Source organism: Coloeus monedula, assembly GCF_965178545.1.
Source record: "Coloeus monedula genome assembly, chromosome: Z".
Classification (NCBI taxonomy): domain Eukaryota; kingdom Metazoa; phylum Chordata; class Aves; order Passeriformes; family Corvidae; genus Coloeus; species Coloeus monedula.
Genome location: NC_138822.1, coordinates 29,145,709 through 29,158,919, shown reverse-complemented (window position 1 = coordinate 29,158,919; position 13,211 = coordinate 29,145,709). Strand labels below are relative to the sequence as shown.

The 13,211-nt window shown below is 36.9% G+C and overlaps 1 protein-coding gene across 4 annotated transcripts in view; it reads right to left on the bottom strand.

Moving 5' to 3' along the window:
- The window catches only part of APC (APC regulator of WNT signaling pathway), a 95,861-nt gene that overhangs the window by 32,964 nt on the left and 49,686 nt on the right, over positions 1-13,211 (bottom strand). For 3 of the 4 annotated variants that reach the window (XM_082301903.1, XM_082301905.1, XM_082301904.1), the window contains exons 4-6: positions 12,272-12,473; positions 6,434-6,542; positions 4,787-4,900 (exon numbers count right to left, since the gene is read on the bottom strand). In XM_082301903.1, the coding sequence (XP_082158029.1) occupies positions 4,787-4,900; positions 6,434-6,542; positions 12,272-12,473 (425 nt within the window). The remainder of the gene's footprint in view (positions 1-4,786; positions 4,901-6,433; positions 6,543-12,271; positions 12,474-13,211) is intronic. The other variant, XM_082301906.1, reaches the window with a different exon arrangement.

Here is a 13,211-nt window from a genome sequence, read left to right as displayed (position 1 = left end):
AATCTCAAATATCAGAATTTTACATGCCTTACAGAGATCTGAGAGATATTTTTATTTGCAGAGTGTCTTGAAGGTATAAGACCCTGACAGATTTCTATTATATTCAACTGCTGTATTGATTTGGGAGTTTTGCTTATGCCTAACCTCTGAAATTTTCTGCCCCTACAAATCTCAAAGAATTTAACAGGTTACCTATTAAAAAAAAAAAACCTACATACTGCTTCTTTGGTTTATCTGGGATTTTACAGACATCTCTGAATCAGTCTTTTACAGGCATACTGCTACTCATTTCCCACTGCAACCATTCTGTGGTTAGAAAATGGAATGTTAAGAGACTCCAAATGTAACAGGATACACGTACTCCACAAATTGTACAGTGAAGCACAGGATGCATTATGAGTCTGTGAAACAGTAAGTGCATGATCTTGATAATTTAATAAATTGACATTATTTGACTTTAAATGTGGGCAGAACACCAAACTGATTAAACAGGTTTTTTTGTGTTTTTTTGTGCCATGAATAGATTAATAAAATGGACATACTGAAAAAAATTCTGATGTTTTTACTTGATTAGTTTACTTGATTACTTGATGTTTTCTAGTGCTATACTAGAAAAGCAATCTAGTGGACACTGCAAGGATCAGCATTATAACCAACCTTATTTGACATGTTTATAAACTGAAAATGGAAGTAAGATGAACTTTTAAAAGGTGCTAATACCAAAAGATGCACATGCAATCGAGAAACAATGCTGTCTAGAAAATTTAGAAATACAAAAGAAAATGTAACCACAAATACAATTAATTACTGAAACACATCAGAAGCAGCTGTGGAAAATGTACCACAGCATCAACATTTAGTAGAGTTGGAAGCTACAACATTAAGCTATAAATTTGATTTGATTTTGTAAAGCAAATTATTGGAAACACATAAAAGCTTCAGCATAGAGGCAAACAGATAATTCATCCCACCCTTTGCTCCTGGTTCAAGAAATTTTTAAGTATTAAAAATTTAATAAAAAATATTTCTGGGAGTATCTATGCATTGGTGACATGATGCGTGACAGAGAAAATATGTCTCTCATTGTCCTTAAGAATTACTTGAATTTTATATAATTATAGAATAGTCTGGGTTGGAAGGGATCTTGGAAGGTCATCTATTCCAAACTCCCTGCCAAGGGCAGGGACATCTTTGAGTAAATCAGGTTGCTGAAAGCCCTGTCTGACCTTGAATGTTTCCAGGGATGGGGCCCCTGCTGCCTCTTGGCAACCTCTTCCAGTGTTTCATCACTCTCATTGCAGAACATTTCTTTCTTGTACCTAATCTGAATCAACTCTCCATGAATTTAAAGCCATTACCTCTTCTCCTATCACTATTCCCTGCTAAAAAAGTTTCTTACAGGTTCCCTTGAAGTACTCAAAAGACACGTCTCCCCAAAATTTCCCATAAATTGTGTTTCTTTCTGTGTAACCAGCAATTTACCCAATAAAGGGCATCAACAAAATCCAAGTATCTTTATAAACACACCTAGACATTGCAAAAAATTTTTTGTGCAGATGAAAACAATTAAATACTGCATGACTTGCCAAGTATTACTGAGTCCTCCAAAGGGACAGGAATTCTAGCCACCCTTTCCAATTTTAGTCCAGAGATTTAAACATCAGACCATTCTTCTAACTAATTTTTTTTCTATTACAGGGAAACTGGGGAGTTCTACTAATCAGGAGTGTATTTTGTGCCAAACACTGTAGAAGCAGAAAAAAAGAACACATCTCTTGCCACAAGTAGAGCCTAATGGCAAATGGGCAGAAGTCTGAGAAACACAATGGAACAAGCACTAGGAATGTTTTTAACTTTAGAATCTATTTAAGAAATATCACCTTTGATTTCTATTTGTTCATACTACAATGCCCACTTATTGTTATATTTACTTGTAATTTTTGCTAACATAAAATAGCTCTATAAAGTAACTTTACATTTGAAGTTACACATTATTTGGCTTTCACTGCCCCAGTGAGGCATCTAACAAAACAAAAATAAAATTCCTCCACATTCATAGTGACAGAAAAATAATCACTATATAGAAAGTAAAAATAGGAATAACATTTTGTTTTAAAATGCTGTCTGGCTTTTTTGTTTGGTTGGGTTTTTTTCCAAAATAAACATATATAATAGACAAATTTATTAATGGCTTGGTCCACATACAAGACCACTGTATGAATAAAACAGTGCTGAAATGTTTATCTGTCTAAGACTCCAGAATCTAAATTTTCTTGTATCTTTTGTGGTCTGCTATTTTAGCAAACTCTTAAGAGATCTTGGGATAAATTCTTGTAAGAATGGTAATTTCACGTACGATTTTAAGGAACTCTTGACCTTAAAAAAATTACATCTTTTTTGTTCTGACATGAAGGAAAAATAAATTCTATGTGAACATGAATTCAGTCTCAGAATTGAAGTTTTTTTAATATATCTTACAGAAATTACGTTTGCTTTTACTTACTACTAAGTATATTGGCTACAACCTTTGAACAGTAAAAATAAAACATGGCTAAGAGTGTTTCGCTTTTTTTCAAGTAAGCACTTCTGTGTGAAATTATCAGCTTCAGAGAATAGTACAAGTTAGTGCAAATCATTAAACAAACTGAAATAAATTGCCAACAGGCTTCTTATACATCTTTCTGAACAACTGCTGGGCACGTGCTTGTGAACAATCTTCATAGAAGACAGCTACAGTGAGCTGCTGTGAGTTAAATTGCTTCAGAAGGAAACAAAGCCCAAATATGCCAGACAAAAAATGGGAGAAAGCCATTATTTTCAAGGTCCACAAGAAAGGGCAACTACAGAAAAGTGCAATGTCTACTTGGGCAACTGCAGGTTACCAGCTCTCTAACAGGAATAATCTTTGGGACTCTTAATTCAGAGATGTCTGCAATGCTGGCCTTTATGTAGCTGAAATGTTCTTTCCCTTCAGCCTCCATTTTGCATAGTATTGTGTATTCCAATCAGTTTGGGTGGAAGGAAAATACTGAGTAGAAAGAAAGTGGAAAAACTACCAAGCTGAATATCCCTGCCAAATATAAATGTTTCGTTTTGCATTTAAACATCACAGTGAAGTAACACAGAAATTGCTCTTATGTATTTGTACACCAATGAGCTTCTACACATTTTTGGCACTGGTCCTTGGCAGAATGAAACCAAGGGGAATTACCAGTTAAATTCACAAGAAGCACATGCAGAAGTAGTTGTTTTGTATTCAATAATCTTCATATAATCACAATAGGCACTGTAATTCCTGCAAGCATGTAAGTGTTACACAGATACAGAGAGAGTAAAACAGCTGTGACAAACCTCATGTCAAACACTAACTCAGAAACCCATGAAATGTTTCAACATCATCTTGGCAGCATTTTTCCCCCCACCAAATTTTAAAACCCCCCAACAATCAGGGAAGAAGCAAATTCAGCATCAGCTTGATTACTTCCATATAGTGATATAACTATAGCCAAGTTGTGTGTCTGAATAATTGCTTTTGATCCCTGCCTGAGTGCATTTAGAATGTTTCCAGCAGCCTAGCTTGGCTATTTTGCTTAATTCACCTTCCTCTAGCTTAAGCCTGTTAACAGCAGGAGAACTTTCCAGGAGTTTTACTGTGCAGAACCTTCACTGGGGACAGGCTGACACAAACTGCACAGCTGAATTCATGGAGGGCATCATCCCTGCTGATAAACCTCGGTAACAGCCCTACAGCTCCCAGATCAGAGCCAGTGACTCTCCAAGCAGACTAAACTTGGGCCTGTCTGAGAACATCAGCACAGACAAACAGCTGCACAGCCTTGCACACATAACCCAACAGCTGCAGGATATCTGTTTGGCTAAATACCTTTAACTGTACGAATTTTCTGAAAAGTCCTGCTAGATTACTCACTTTAAAATTTAAAGCAGCTACTCTGATTACCTCTTGCAATTAGAACAGCTGCTTTAGCTTAATGTAAAACCAAATGAGAAATGTTTCTCATGTTTTTTGTGTTGAGACAACTTAGTGAGGGAAAGAAAGACTAAAGAGACTTTGTATTGAAAATACTGATTATTGTCACATTCACCATAAAACCCCCAAATCTTACTAATCTTACTATGTCTAGAAATAAACACTAATAAATAATTCATATTGTTGCTTTCCTACTATGGGGGATTACTTTTTATAGCCAGCAACCAACTGACTATTTAATTTATGGTTTGCATATGATTATATTCTGATTTATACTTCCAAATGGGTGTGTCATGTGGTTAGATATGTACATATCCTCATAATGAATGCAAAACAACTCTTGGTGAGAGTAAACAACTTTCAGATATGTATGTGAATTACATTTTACTTGAACACCTTGTTTGAAAAGATTATTCCGTTTTTTGGCTAAGGAAACTTATGAACAGTAGCTGGATTTTATTCTAAACTTAAAAGCATGAAGAAATCCAGCAAAAAGATGCAAAATAAAGCAGTTGCAAATACATGGGCCTTTTTGAAGCTGAAATGGTAGTAAATTGTAGGGAAATTATCATTAAGATATTTTCTCTTGAATAAATTGTCTACATCTGCTGAATCAAAAGGCTTATTTCCAACAAGCAGATGAGGGTACTTTTTGCTGAGCAATAATTTCCTATGTCCTGATTCCTACTTTTCTATTGGAAAGGCTAATGTCTTTACACACAGTTTAAAGATACAATTCCAGTAATTTAATAGAAATGCAGGGAAAGCTTTTCCCTTCCTTTCAAACACAAACTCTACCTGTGCCCGCTTTTCCATGTCCTGACAAGTGCCCAGTTGTTCTTCCATTGCAGCTCTGATTTGCCTGGCCTCATACTCCAGCTGCCTTCTGGTCATATCTGTTTGCAAGGAGAACTGAAACCAGAGTACAGGGAAGGCATTTTAGCAAACAGCATTTATGTAAACACTGTATTTCTTGGAACAAAAAGCAGAACCATTACTTTTCTACAACTAACTTCATAAACAAACAAAACATAGTAATGCATTCTTAAAACACAACTGCATTATGAAAAACAAGAACACAATGATGTTCAACCAGCAGATGACCCCTGAGTTTTGTCAAATGACTAAATAAAATAAACGAACATTGAGAAAGTATCATTCCTTACAAGAACATCTGGCAAACAAAATTGTGATATGTGCCATCTGAATTGGCATTTTCAAAAATATTCAGAAGCATTAAGCTACTGCACATAGTGATGGTATTCATACAGCTGCTATCTACCTTATTTCTAACTACCCTGTTAAACCCAGGAGCAACAATACAGCCTAAGGGAAGACTTTTGAACTAAAAGAATTTTCAAGGCCAGAGCAAAGCTCTTCACTGGCTTTGGACAATTACTCAGTCTGTAAATAAATGAGTCTCCAAGAGCACTCCTTTCAGAAGACTTCACCAAAGTCAATTCAGAAAGTCAAAACAAGACAATCATCTGCAAGCACCAAATGGGATCTGTCATTTTGCTGTGTCTGGACTAAGTAGTAAGGGATATAAATTGCCACAAAAGGCCTTTAGTGTAGATGTTAAGTAATGCTTTCTAATCCTAAGAGCAGCTAAGTGAATTCATTATCTATGAAACAGGGGAGACAACCTTAAAACCTACAATAGCGTGACACAGATACAGTTGACAGTGCTTTGGGAATGGGTTGTACTTCCTCAAAGTCTTTTTCAGGCCCTCTCCCTTGGTTCTGGTGCTCTGCTAAGCTCAGCCATGACTCAGTGTTACTTCTGCCAGTGCTGAAGTGTTTCTTTGGTCCATTTCCAGAAGGCTGGCTGACCCTTCATCAGGTGTGACTCTCAACCATACCTTCCCAATTCTGTATCTGTGAAGGAATGCACTGCAAATACATCTAAACTGCTGAGATCTAACAGGAAATCCTGCATTATCTGGGATATCACACATCTTTATTATCCCAGATAATGGTGAGTCGACTGTAATCAGTTTAGAGGTGCCAAGGTAAAAGCTTACAGCAACACCTGCATAAGCTACAGAATCACTTTACTGATTGTTATGAAATAACAGCTCTTGTGTACATTGTCTTATGCTAATATTACTCTCAAAACTAGAAAAATCCACTGAACAAAAAACCAGGGGGAAACAAGAGTTAAGGAAGTGTAGTGACATGCAATTCATCTGTCATGATGACTTCTCAATGCTCCTCTGTTCACTGACATTTATATTGATATGTATGAATTTTAATGTGTAAAATTCTATGTGGAAAAAAAGGCATTATTTAGGCTAAGTTATCTTTACATGATAACTGAATGAAAAAAAAAAAACCAAGAACTGAAGTGATAGTAAAGAATGCCGCCAAATTAATAAAATACACACAGCATCTAAACAGGGACCATAGCACCAGACAGCTCACCAAGCACTCAGAGGTACTTACATTTTCAGTAAGGGGGAGACTATCAATCCTTTTAGTCAGGTTCTGAAGCTGGGCATAATACCAGTCCTTTTCCTTCTCTTCCTTCTCAAGCTCCGCAAGCAACAGAGATCTGTTAAAAGCAGAAAGAGGAAGCGTCTCACCATTAACACCTCATTTCCATCTGGAGGTTTGAGGAGGGCACTAAGGAAACATTTGAGTTCAGTTCCCTGGCCCTGGCTAAACAACCTATTCACTCCTCTGTGCTAAGCATATCTATGAGAGAAAAATATACATATTTCTCTAAAAAACCCACTTCAAAATGCAAAGCTAAGAGACCTTTTGTGAAAGCAAACCCGGTTGTTAGGGGTGTGTTACCTTGTACCCTACTTTTCTCAAAAATATACTTTGTATAGTGCAAACTGCATTTAACAAAATGTCTGAATGTCACAGCTGCAAGTACAACCCTCAATCCTGTTACTGAATTGAGAATTGTCTTCACATTTGCACTGTCGTTTTACTCATTTTGTCACCTATAGCTAAACTATGGGTAAAGCACACAAAGCAAGGGATTTCTATGACTGTCTAAATACTTTAAAACAGTATGTTCCACCAAATGTTATAGACAAGATACATTTGCAGCTTTTAAAAACATTAAAAATGGGTATCATAAGCACACTGCACACCTGAGTAATAAATGAGAAAGACAGAATGAGTAATATATGCAGACTACCAAGGAAAAAAAAATCTACTGGAAATTTTACATACTATTTTATCAATCCTTCACGAACTGAATTTTATATACTTCTAAATCTTATGTATATAGTGAAATAGTGTTCATGGCTATAATATTTCTCAAAATATGTATTAAAATTTTCCCTCAACATCTGGCTAGTAGGAATAAACAGAAAAACCACTCTTCTTTTCCTTTTAAATACAAGTTTATTATTTTCTTTCTAATGCTTTCTGTGAGTACTGTTCTTCTTTCTGATGTTTTAATATTGCTTATTAACAGAAATGACAAAATTAATACTTAGCCAGAAGACAGAAAGCTGCATACATGTTTGCCCAGAATTATTTCCCACCCCTTAACTTTTGCATTGCTCTCTGGCTATGGCTTGAGCAAGAGCATATGAACCTTTATAAAGCACATTATATTATGGACAATTACTGTAAGTCATTAAGGAACAATTACACACCATACAACAATAGTACAAATTTCCCCTGACTATTTTGATAATGCATCCCAGTCATGATTTGAGAAGGTAATCCATATTCCACACAAAATAAAAATGAAGGAATTAAAAAAATTGTATTTCAAAGAATCGGTTTGACTTATTTCCTGCTTTAAAATATGTTTCAACCTAATTTTGATGATTTAACATTTATTCCATATTCAATACCAGTGACTTGGCCTGTCTTCAAATGGAAAATTAAAAGAGAGGATCCCTCCCTTCAATGTGAGACTGAAAAACTACACACATCTAGGAGTGCTAATGTTTGTAAACATGAAAAAATGACATAAATTTCCAGATTCAATCCAACAGTTATGTTGAAATAGATTTGTTTTAAGGATGCCACGGCTACACATTAAGTCATTTACTGTACAGCTTTAATATCAGGCAGGTTTACAACCAAAGTGATTGAAAAGAAGCGACAAACGATTACCATAATTTGGCAGGTAACTGGAGCAGTATCACAGTACAGCAGTAATTTTTCAGACACAAGGATGGGGCTGGCTGAAATTCATAAAGCCCTTTAGACAGACTGAAGGAAAAACTAATAGATGGTGCTTGGGGAAAGCTTGTTGAGAAATTTTTTTTGCCTCCCACCTGCCCATTCTCTTGTAACACAGCTCTGGTGCCTAAACTCTGGACACACAGGAATTCTGCGCAGCTTCCCTTTTTACCACACTGAGTGCCCAGGCACCAGTTGTGTCCAGGCTGTGAAATAAAATTTGCAAAAGCACAATTAATGCGATCCTTATAAAAAGTACTTTTACCATATGAGGACTTGCAAATGTGAAAGGACTGACTAATTCTGCCTCTGGATGTCAAAGAACTGGCAGCAGAAATTGGAGGGATTACTTTCAGCTAAGTAAACATGTGATTAAGTTCCTCTTATGAAATGTAGGGTATTCAGTTTGTGAGACAGTGTGTCATTCAATCTGTTTTGACATGCACAATGGATGCTAGAAGCAAGAAAATAACTTAGGAACCATCAGTGCTGCGTAAACAACATAATGCATGACCTGAGGGCAGCTTGTTCGATTTAATATTGTCATTTTTTCTTCTGAAGTGACGCTTCATTTGGGATTACTAGTTTGGTATCACTGCTCTGTGAGAACTCAGGTTTTAACAGTCTTTAAGTTCTCTCAGCACAAAACCTGAAGGGTCACTACGACTACAGCAGGCTGCACACCAGTTTCCTTGAAAATAAGCAGCAATAAGCAGCAGGTCTCTGTAGATGTGTCTGATAAGCTGTTCCCTACATTTAACTTTACTCTCAGAAACTATTCCAACCAGAAGTACAGCTCCTTCTCAGCCTCCTGCAGCCTCTTGGGGTTAGGAGATGACTTGAAGTGGAAGAGCTGCTACTGGTCATGAAAAGCAAGATGGAAAAAACCAGTGCAGTTATTCCATCTTTTTTATACCCCCAACTTTTACATTAGGACTTTCACAGCATCAGAGAAAATTCTGTTCTCTGTCATAACCCTGTCAAGTTCAGTGAGAATGCAACAAAGCAAACGGAGAAAGCTTCTGGAACTTCACACTATTTTTATGAGTTAACAAAAGTTTTCAATTTGAGCTGTTCTTCTGGAGGGTGGTTTTTTTGAAAGACTTCTCTCATGCAGTACTTTTGAAGCTCCCAACAACAGAGGAAGCTGAATGAATGCAGAAAACTGTTTTTTTCTTTTGGAAGTATTTCTGCATAATTATGTCAATATTACTCTTGGCCAAAAGGGAGAAGGGAAACAAACTATATGCTACCCTACTCACAGTACGTAAATTACGACTATAATTAATACTTTCACTTCAATTCCTAAAAAATAAAACAAAATCTTGAAAAGCAGTGCTGATGCTGTGAAGTCTGAGGTAAGTTGTACCAGTCAGGCAAAAGGAGAAAAGCATAATGGAAGAGAGAAGTAATGAGACAGAAAATGCTCCAAATCAACATTAAAGAAATAAAAAAGGAATGGCATAAACCAGAAGGAATAAACAAGGCACACAAATATTTTCATATAAAATTCCTCAGAAGACTGTCATCTTTACTGGCAAATAACAGAATTTAAAAAGGTGAGACTATTAAATTTGCTAAATTGCCAAGGGCAAACAAACACAAAAGTTAACCGGCAGTGTACTCTGAAAAATTTTGTTGCTGATACAATGCTCTTACCAAGTATACCTCGAAACAGCCAAAGAAAGGAGGAGATATTTAATGATTAGAATATTCTAAACTGGCAATTTAAAAGCATAGTGCTGCCACTGCCCCTACTTCTCTTTTTTTTTTTTTAAACTTTGGAATTAGAGGAGAGCCAAACGAATGAGATACAGGCCAGTAATTTCATCTTTATTCTGGCAGGCGAATTAGTTGATAAATTTTCTTCCCCTCAGAAGTTCACTTTCAGCCAAATGTGGTGGGTTGACCCTGACTGGATGCCAGGTGCCCACCAAACTGCTCTAAATATTTAAATATTTCATTTAATCCTTCCACAAACACTGTTGCCCATGAGCAGCATATATGGTGCCAGTATGTTAAAATACTGAGTGGAAATGGTCTCCTGCTGCAGATTTCCGAAAAGTGTTACTTTATTCTAAATTATTTTAGGCTTGTCAAACTCCACAAGTTCTTGAAAGACTGTTTAAGCGCCAAAGTCCAAAATCTATTAGCAAATATATACGTTTAGATATACAGAAATTTAGTAAATAAGCCAAACAAGTTTAGACACAAGATATAGGAAAATAAGTTGTTAATTTTCTTTTAGAAATGGTAGTGGTTTTAGATGCACAGTCCTATACCCCCCCAAGTTTTGATTCATTTGGCTACCCAGGGTTCTCATCAATGCCATACATACTTCCACATGTAACCTGAAACAGCTTAAAGAACAGAGCAGTTTCAGATTATCCATCATTTCACTAATAATGAAGCCAGATGTGATCTGGCCATGCTGCCACAGATCCATCTTCTCCACAGCTCAAATATTTATTCCATCAGCTGTGACAGCTGCCTAAGCTACTCTGAAATTAAAACATCCATATCCCTTTTCTCCAGTGTTATTTGGAACACAGACTGGTTCACTACCTAAGCTATCTTTATTGGCAAGAAGTCCAAAGAACTATCACCTCAGAATCCACCAGGGTGGGAAAGGATCATAGATCATAAATCAGAGGTGCTAATCACCTTAAAGAGCTCTGGCTGCTATAAATGCTCCTTGTTCCAAGGGAGCAGAAGTTCACTTAAACGACACTGAAAGCCTCAACTGCGTTTAAAGATTTTAGTATCATATGTAGTAAAACACAGCAGTGGAAGAATACAAACAAATGCACAATTTGTTAAGATGGTGAATGACAGACACATTAGACTCTTGAACATGGAGACAGAGCAAGTGGATAGATTCCCAAATTCCTAAATATTCTTATACAGCTCCCCAGGAATCTACATTTTCTGCAACAGAACAAATACCATTAATGGTTGTCCTGGCTAGGAGAAGGAAAAAAATAGAGTGGCTGCTAGAACATGCTCAGTATGGACCCATGGGAAGTTACTTTCACTCTACTGGTAAGACCAGAAAAAGGGACCTAGACATAATATCCCGGAAGTATACTCCTTTCAGGTTTCGGCTGCAAAAATTTTGCTGAACAGCAGAAAACATCCTTTAGAGGAGGGGTTTCTAGAGGGCTGTCCACAACCCACTCATTACCCACAGAACTTTTCTATTACAACTTCAAAATGGATTTTTTTGCTTGTTAACGTCTACTAGGCATAAAAATACTGTGTTGTAGTTTATTTGGTTTTGTAGCCCCCAGCCTGATATCCCATCCACTAAGTAGGATCAAATCTTTAGGAAACCCTGTCTTGCAGATGGGCTTCTGAAAACACCTGGTATTTCAGTGAGGTTCATTTTAAGAAATAAAGATGGCTTCAGTGGAAACAGATGCGTGTCTTTCACTTTGCCTTTCCTTTGTAAGTGACTGATAAACTGCTACAATTCTGTATTATGACCTGAAAGTATGTTCTTCCTATTAAATGGGTACCACTGCCTTTCAAGAAAAGAAATTTCAGGGTTTGTCAATACAAAGCATCTGATGGGAACAACATCTTAAAGATAAGAACAGGTATTTTGTTTAGCTGACATATTTGCTGACAGAGTAGAGTTGCTAGGTAAACGTCTGCTAATAGCAAATAATTGATAAACCAGTTATGGTACTTAATAACCAACTGCAAAAGAGAGAAAGAGATTGCACCATCACATTGTTACAGCTTCAGCATTTATCAAGAGTGGTGAGGAGATATGGAGGTGGTTAGAATGCTCCACCCTCACTGTTTAAATATATTTCAGACAGTGATAACCTGCTTATGAAAATAAAAACAACCTTGAGCCAACAAAGAGTAACAATGAAATGCATTTATGAAGAAGCAGTAGAAACTGAATGATATTTCACAATTTTTAAAAAATATTTTGTGTGCGTGCATCTAAATAAAACATAGATTCCTGGTTTCTTACCTGTCAAGGTAAATGACAGGTAAATACACTACTGATCAAAACCATATTCATGATAGCTAAATAGTAGGTGTGACAGTAAACTTCCATGTTAAAATGAGAAGTCAGTCCATACTGGAGGAATAAACAAATAAAGTTACCTCTCTTTTTCTAGCTCTTCTAAGTAACCAGTGCTTTCTCTACTTCCATTCATAAAGCCTCTTCTTGGAAATGACCCCATAGGGACTGGGCTGCACTCCCCCGAGCGGCTCGACACAGACCCTTCCCGGCTCCCATAGGAACGCACAGACACCTTTGGCCTTAACTTCACTCCAGGGAAGCTGGTACTTTCCAAATTCAGTTCTGCACAATAAACAGCAAACATTTTTCAGAGCTGAAGGTTCAGCAGCACAAAGTTAAAAGATCATTTCTATCTTAATTTCTTACTTCCTGAGCAAATCCATGGGGGTTTTTTATGGAAACATTTTGCACAGAAATGCAGCGAAAATGCTGTGAACAAGAACAATGGATATGGTAGACTTGGAGAACAGCAGTTTTCTGAGCAGATGGCCTAACTGCAATCCCAGCAATCAGAATAGCATCCCCACACAAAGCCTGCCTGCCTCTTTCCCAAAGGACTTAAGAAATGGGCAGAGTTTTGCATAAACATCATGTGAATTACTTTGTGGCTCACTTGCTAACAATTTCTTTTCCAGAGATCCTGCAGATGCTTCGCCATCATGTAACAGATGACTACTCTGTCCGTCACAGGGCCCTCAAATGTAGACGTCCCTATAAAATTTCTGGGTCAGTGGCAGGGATAATGGATGTATACAGGGAGTTAGTGGTCTGGGCTTGCTTGGCACTTCCCACACAACGGGATGATAGACATTCCAGCACATGCTTTAGGGAAGGGGGCCATCAATTTACAGCATGACAGAAAAAATTCCAGTAATACAACATGGAGAGGGCAGGACATGTAAACAAGTTTAGAAAATTGGTGGAACTACACCAACATTAACTTATTTTTTTCTGAAGAATGAAATGCGAGTTATATCAAAAGCAATTAATATGAAGTCCTTGAGCAACAGTAACAGAAGT